General features: G+C 35.0%; 2 protein-coding genes across 2 annotated transcripts in view; both read left to right on the top strand.

Annotated features, from left to right (window-relative positions):
* On the top strand, positions 853-4853 carry LOC107631494 (SAL1 phosphatase). The gene is made up of 8 exons (XM_016334954.2): positions 853-1208; positions 1510-1585; positions 2298-2371; positions 2460-2665; positions 3281-3488; positions 3582-3680; positions 3786-3939; positions 4220-4853. The coding sequence occupies exons 1-8, from the start codon at positions 924-926 to the stop codon at positions 4381-4383; spliced, it is 1266 nt and encodes a 421-aa protein (XP_016190440.1). The 5' UTR covers positions 853-923; the 3' UTR covers positions 4384-4853.
* Positions 5627-7542, top strand: part of LOC107631495 (UDP-N-acetylglucosamine diphosphorylase 1) — a 6426-nt gene continuing 4510 nt past the window's right edge. The window contains exons 1-3 of the mRNA XM_016334955.2: positions 5627-6001; positions 6212-6266; positions 6373-6524. Of these exons, the coding sequence (XP_016190441.1) occupies positions 5831-6001; positions 6212-6266; positions 6373-6524 (378 nt within the window). The 5' untranslated portion in view covers positions 5627-5830. The remainder of the gene's footprint in view (positions 6002-6211; positions 6267-6372; positions 6525-7542) is intronic.

The following is a 7542-nucleotide window of genomic DNA, read 5'->3' as shown; positions in this document are numbered from 1 at the left end:
ACTATAAAATAAATTAATGTTTTTTAATCATATAATAATAGTCATGTGCATATATAATACATGGCATATAGTATATAGTATATGATAATTAAAAAAAATGTACAGATGAATTATAAGGTACAACATATATATTCTGAATTTTCACCTAATATTATTTTATTGTGTTTATGCAATTTAAACTAATAACGAGTAAATTAAAATGATCAGAAATGTTCTTGTCAATTTCACAAATTTTATATAAATTTACTTATTTTATTTGATAATTATATAATTTTTTAGAAAAGAATTTTATTCTAGTACTTGAATAAAATAAAATATTGATGGTATCCATCCTAACATAGCCGCTGGATCACTATTTTTTTTTTTTCTATTTAGTCTTTATTCCAGGATTTTTTTGACATTGCAATACATACTAATGGACAAAAATTTAACTTATAACTTATCCGTACTTGGTACAGCGGTGTTCCACTAAAGTAGTTGGAGCATGTGAAAATTTTCCAAACATATAATCTCAGCTGCACAGCATTTCAATCAATCATGAATGTATTAAAATCATTCTGATAAAAAACAATTAATAACCTGAGCTCAGTAAAGTTAATAATTGTATTCAGATCAGATTCATTAGCATCTCTTAGTTATCCACTTATCATATTCATACTCCCATTGCTCTACTATTTTTTATTTTTTTAACATGCTCTTCTATTTTCTTATACCTATTAGTTTTTGTTTCTGATTTGGGCCTTTTGGCCCGCCATTGTAAAAAAAATGTAATTTTAAAAACTGAGAAAGGGATAATGGCGGAGGAAAGAGATTTGGAGAGCAAAATGGATGGGCCAAAGAGAAAAGCAAGACATGGGAATTATGAGTGAAATGCAAATGCTACTATAACGGAACCACTTTTTTCTTAAAAATAAAAAATAAAAATGAAAATGTGTACACCCACACGTTGGCTAGGAGCAAGAGCAGTTGCAGTTGGAAGTGGAAGAACAGGTGATTGCAGCTGCTTTTGTGTCACCAATTTCAGAAACCAACCCATCATCACCACCACCATCTCTGCAACTCCTCGGGGGACAAGAAGGCCTTTCTCCGTGTTTTATTCTTATTCCTCACCTTTTCTAGCTGCTGCTGCTTCTTCTTCTTCAATGCCTTACGACAAGGAGCTAGCTGCTGCGAAAAAAGCAGCGACTCTGGCCGCTCGTCTCTGCCAGGTACCCCACAATCCCTTCCCACTCAAGTTGCAATCTTTTCACATCTTAGTCTTCAGGGTTTCTGTAAAAATCTTTACTTTGCAAATGGGTGTGCGATTTACTGAAATTTTCGATTTGTTTATTGTGCAATAGCATTGCTATACTTTGTATTGGGGGTGGACAGTTTTCTATGTCAATTGATAAAGTGTGTGTTCAAGCCCATCGTTGGTCCAAACCCTATAACAGAACTTTGCTATGAATGAATGAATGATCTTGTTTCCAATGGATGCTGATTGCTGCTTGTGTGGTTTGTTTGTTACAGAAAGTACAAAAGGCTCTTTTGCAATCCGATGTCCACTCAAAATCTGACAAGAGTCCTGTCACGGTGGCTGATTATGGTTAGTTGTCTTACTTCTCAAGGCATGATCAAGATTGCTTATTTTTGCTGCAATCACTGATTTTGATAGCCTATAATTACTAGACTTCAAATGTACCTAGTATGACTCAATGCATAACTACAAGTATTTCAATAAATTTTATGTTAAGCAAAACAAGCTGATTCATGTGTTAGATAAGTGGACATTCCATTAGGCTGCAATTGTTTCCTAGAACTGGGACTGAGACGGGGGACTGGGATTGAGTATTGTGTTTGGTGATGAGATCCCGGGATACAAAATTTTAGAGACCGAGTATAGTGACACCGGGAACTGAAATTTTTAGGGATTGAAATTTTTATAACATTTCTTTCTAGATATTCTCATTTATCTTTTTAATTTTCAAATATACCCCTCAGTTTTAATATTTATCTTAAACTAAACATGATACTGAGACATAACTCAATCCAGTATATTTTACACCAAATACAATACAGAGACTTAATTCAGTCTGTCTCCCTTTCAAACGCAGTCTTATAGAATTGCAATTTGAATCCCTACTTGAAGCTTCAGTTTTGAATGCTATATGTTCTCGCCTTCTGTCTAACGTGATTCAGCTTAAAGAAAGTTATTTATGACTTTTGCTGCTATTTTCCATTCTAATTTGTTCATTTAGATTTACCTGAAATGCAGATTTGATAGGTTTACCTCTGTGTTGTTTACATATGGCTTACAGGTTCACAAGCCTTGGTTAGCTTTGTACTTGAGAGAGAGCTTCCTTCTGAACCATTTTCATTGGTAGCTGAGGAGGTGAAATTGTAAACTTTACAGATTTCTCGGACATACAGAATCTAGTTTATTTTCTATTCTTGAATGTAAAATCCAGTTTATACTCTAGGATTCAGGGGATCTTCGCAAAGAAAGTGGCCAGGAAACACTGAAGCGTATTACGGAACTTGTCAATGATACTCTTGCCAGTGAAGAGTCTGATAGGTTTACTGCTTTAACAACAGAAGATGTACTTAGGGCCATTGACAATGGTAAATCTGAAGGTGGTTCTGTTGGGCGGCACTGGGTTTTGGATCCAATTGATGGCACTAAAGGGCAAGTTTTTTCCCCTTCGTTTTTCTTCCCTGCTTCCTAAATCTGATATAGTGTATATGCTGTCTCAGCATGTCTAAATTTCATTTGTTCCCCTTCATGAAAAATTAGGCTTTTCATTTAGCATGGACCCATTCGAAATATCTCATATCCTAAATATATAAATTTTATGAAGTGTTATTATCTTTGCTATTAACTTTGGTGTAAGTATCCAAGATGTTACTTTGACTAGAAATTAAGGAAAGGAGGTTCAGATTCATTTTATTTTATAAAAACAGTTTTATTTTTTACAGACATTTTCAATTTTAGTTTGCAGCAAGGCTTGTGAAATACACAATTTAGTTTCCTTAGAAGACTATTGATTGCTGAAAATTGAAATCACTGGACATGTTAAAAAAAGATTTAAGATATAAGCTCATGGTGTGGTTACAATTATAAAACATAATCCTAGACTTGTGTTATCCATTGCCACTGTCATTATTAAACCCTTGGTTCTATGGTTCCTTTTGTCATTAGTTTCATAATTTGCAACCAACATCTGTTTCACTTTGCAATGTGGCTTTGCTATTGTGATACTGGGTCATTGTGTAACTAAATGCCTGTGAAATGAAACTATAGGTTTGTAAGAGGAGATCAATATGCCATAGCATTAGGTTTACTTCATGAAGGGAAGGTTGTATTGGGCGTGTTGGCTTGTCCAAATCTTCCACTGACATCCATTGGCAATAATCAGCAGTCTTCTTCTAATGAAGTTGGTTGTCTTTTCTTTGCTAAAGTAGGTGATGGAGCATACATGCAGTCATTGAATGGTTTGACACATATTAAGGTTGGTGCTTATTGAATAGTATATTACTTGACACTTTTGATGGTGTCCTTGACGATTTTTATCTTACTATATGACAATTGTTATCACATCCAGGTGCATGTCACTGATACTGGGAATCCAGAAGAAGCATCATTTTTTGAATCTTTTGAAGCAGCACATTCATCACATGACTTGTCTAGCTCCATTGCAGAAGTATTGCTCTGTCTTTATTCAAAAACATTTATCCTTTTTTATGTATCTGTTTTCTCGAAAAGAAGATCTGTAGTAATTCGTTTAACATGATGTCACCATAAACAGAAACTCGGTGTCAAAGCTCCTCCAGTTAGAATTGACAGTCAAGCAAAATATGGAGCTCTTTCCAGAGGAGATGGGGCCATATATTTGCGTTTCCCTCACAAAGGATACCGTGAGAAAATATGGGATCATGCTGCTGGCAGCATTGTTGTAACTGGTGCGCGTTTTAATTTCTTTTTTATCTTTTTTTATTTTTCATTGTCTAGGTTTACACTCCAAAGATGAGTTAATATATTTATTGAACTTATTATTTTAATAGCATATATACCCACAAGTGTGGTTGAATATGCTGAAGATTTTGACTTCCATTCACATATTATAAGTGCAATATCTAGGTTCCTGCATGGTTTTCAAAATCTTCCAAATTGATTATGTCTTTGTCGTCTTCTTCTACTAAATGCATGTACACGTTTGTTTGATGAATTCGACTTCTATAGAAGCCGGAGGTATTGTCACAGATGCTGCAGGGAACCCTTTGGACTTCTCGAAAGGAAAGTTTCTTGATGTAGCCTCTGGTATTATTGTTACAAACCAGAAATTGATGCCATCACTTCTGAGAGCAGTTAAAGAAGCCCTCAATGAGAAAGGCTCATCCTTGTGATTTCCGCTTATGTTCTACAATAGAGCTTGCTATGGTTGCCAGCTCCTGCTTCCAGCTATATGGGATCTCCCCTCAATTGAGCTATATACTTCGCACTTGATCTGAAGAAACTAGATGCATGATTCAACTCTATTAATATTCTGGTTTTTGCTTCTGGTATTGTCTTGAAATATTCCTGGTGTTTAATCTTTTCTCCATCTATGTTCTCATTTTTCTCTCCAAATCTTTTACCATACCATTAATAAACTAGTACCTTCAATAACATAACCAGCAAATGTGAACCATGAAGCATGAAATTATCAACCGTTTCATTTCATATATGCCTTGAAAGATTATGATTGGGAAGAATTTTTGTGAATACCAGATGAGAAAGGGATGCGCCATGGGTTCTTTTATGTATGAATGAATTGTTGATTGTGGATAATTTGATATGCTATATTTGGTTATTTACGAGTAAAAACTCGTATACAGTTGTTTTTATATAAAATTGATAGTTACATACTGTTGATAATACTTTAATTAAATTTGTCAAATCATTTAATTATTTTAAATATTAATTTTATATAAAAATAGAAAATAGTTACGCGTGAATTTTTACTTTATCTACATGACAGCGTTGGGTATGCAATGCTTTGTGCTGGTTTTTAAAGATTTTGTTACTGTGTGAAGTAAGTGCGATACTTATACGTGCGTAAAGTGTTGCAATGATAGAGAAAGGGTGGTGATTGGAATTTCAATGAAGTGGGCCATGTCATGTTATATAGTATTTGATAAAATCAAAGAGCATATCCGTATAATATATTTGACATATGCTTTTGCCTCACCCGCAAATACCAATATTGTTAATTATTGTAATGTCATTGCTTCTAAGATAAAATTATCAACTTAAGATACTTCCAAAACACTCTTTTGTTCTGGCAAATAAAATGCGTCCTTCTGGTAGGTGCTACTCTTAAAGTCATTTTTAGTGCCACTGTTTGGTGGCTGCTACTCGCTAATGTGTAGCTCAACGAGAGCTATCAGTAGTTAAAGATAAAGAATCTTTTCAGGGATGAACCAGTCGTGTCTTTTGAAGCAAAGAATATGAAACAAGAGTCAAAATTAATTAATATATAAATATAAATTTTTTATTGTTGTGTTACATGCTAAAGATGTCATCATTTTGGGATTCATAAAATTGTGACACGTGTGTTGAATAACCATATCTTACAGACTTACCGTAAAGGAAGGAAAAGAGGGGCAAATGGGGAAATTCAGGTGGAGAGGGTTGGGAGGGGAAGAGAGGTGGTTAGTGATTTGATTCTTGTCTTCCTGGCGAGGGCTACTACTAAAAACACTAAAACAAATACTGTTACTTTGTGTTGGAGTATCCGTAACCAACAAACCCAACCATACACTTATTAACACTCAACGCTCTATTGTTGAGATCTGAAATCTCAAAAACAAAATGAGGGAACCGTCGTCGGTGGGATTCGAAGCAAACGGCGTCGTTTCCCCTACTCCTATTCCCCCCCAGCCTCTCCTTGAGAGGCTCAAGGACTATGGCCAGGAAGACGCTTTTGCCCTCTGGGATGAGCTCACCCCTGACGAGCGCCACTTTCTTGTCAAGGATATCGAGGTAAATTTTATTCTTCTTTCTTTCTATTTTTGGACCTGACCTTAGATTTTTTGCCCCTTTCACATTCGATTTGCTGCTGTATCGGTTTCAGTTCACCGAATCGAAGCTCTGCATATTCTGGTTTTCGTTTTCTTTTTCTGGATCAGTTGAGTAATTCGAATTGTTTTGGATTTTTTTTCTATTGATTTAATCTGTTGTTGCGTGTTGCAGAGTTTAGATCTTTCGAGGATTGACCGGATTATACGATGCTCGCTTCGATCTCAAGGTATTTGGTTTAATAATTGATTTTATTGTTTTTTGAATCGTATGGATGTTTGCAACCACGTGAGTTTCACGTGCATGCATGCTTGGATTAATGATGGATGATTCAGGGCTGCCGACGGCTGCCATTGAACCGGTGCCAGAGAGCAGCGTGTCGACGGTGGAGGATAGAACGCAGGAGGAGAGGGAGAGATGGTGGAAGATGGGCTTGAAGGCCATTTCCGATGGCAAAGTAGCTGTATTGCTTTTATCCGGTGGCCAGGTATCAATGAATGTATATTGCAAATTTGGAATACTAATTGTTTACGTCATTGCATACTTTGGTGCAATTTATTTTTGAATGGTAAAAAGGTCATTATTAAGCTATATTCAGGTATTTCAGTAACCAACCTCCCCCCCTTTCTTCTCTCCTCCTCCTCCTCTATAGCAGCAGTTATCTTAATTATGATGGAGAATACTAAATTCATTTCTTCGATGATGATTTTAGGATCCAAAGTATATCTAATTATCCGGATATTACATCCCACCGACCAAGTACTAATTGGTATTTAAATTCTAAACAAATATGCAAATATGCAATGATGAGTTTGGTTTACCTTTTTAGTGTAACTTTACTACATTAACAGGGGTATTATTTTGTAAAACATTTTTTTTGTACCTTCTTTTGTGTGGTATAAAGAGACAGATTATTTATCTTTTTTTCATTTCTTATCGATGACTTTTAACACAAAAAATGAAAAGTGTATAAGAGAAATATACACAGAGATGGAATATATAACATTCTTTTATATTGTGTGACGAAAAAAGATCAGGAGGAATTTGATTTCTTTAGTTTTCTATCAGCATTATTTTGTTATAATGTCCACATCCTTTGTGGTTGTTCTCCATTAGAGACAAGCTAACCATCGTGGGTCTTTCATATTGATTCTTCTTAAAAGCAACATCATTGGCTGAAAAGATGTTTAAAAATGTAAAAGAACCTGCTTTCCCATCCCCGGTTAAATTTTTTAAAGAAAAAACTATAATAGTAAACGTTTTGATGTTTTACGATATGCCGATATGATGCAGCTTTTTTTCTGTATTTCACTTATAATAATAACGTAATCGATGAAAAAGTGGTGGCTCTAACGGAGTTAGTGTAATCATTAAGTACGATAAAGTTGCTTTATCTTGCCTTCGTTTCCCAATTCCCACTCTCTCTCATGTGGTCGGATTCCGCAAAAAAGCATAAAGATGCACATTACCGCAATATTTGCTCCAGTAATTAAATTTTAATCCAC

This window comes from Arachis ipaensis, chromosome B03, assembly GCF_000816755.2.
Source record: "Arachis ipaensis cultivar K30076 chromosome B03, Araip1.1, whole genome shotgun sequence".
Classification (NCBI taxonomy): domain Eukaryota; kingdom Viridiplantae; phylum Streptophyta; class Magnoliopsida; order Fabales; family Fabaceae; genus Arachis; species Arachis ipaensis.
The sequence above is the reverse complement of the archived record's forward strand: the minus strand, read 5'-3'. Positions and strand labels throughout refer to the sequence as shown.

Coding starts and splice junctions, on each gene's coding strand:
- LOC107631494 (XM_016334954.2), top strand. CDS start 924: ATGAAAATGTGTACACCCACACGTTGGCTAGGAGCAAGAGCAGTTGCA. Junction 1,209..1,509: donor TGGCCGCTCGTCTCTGCCAG/GTACCCCACAAT, acceptor TGTTTGTTACAG/AAAGTACAAAAGGCTCTTTT. Junction 2,666..3,280: donor CCAATTGATGGCACTAAAGG/GCAAGTTTTTTC, acceptor ATGAAACTATAG/GTTTGTAAGAGGAGATCAAT.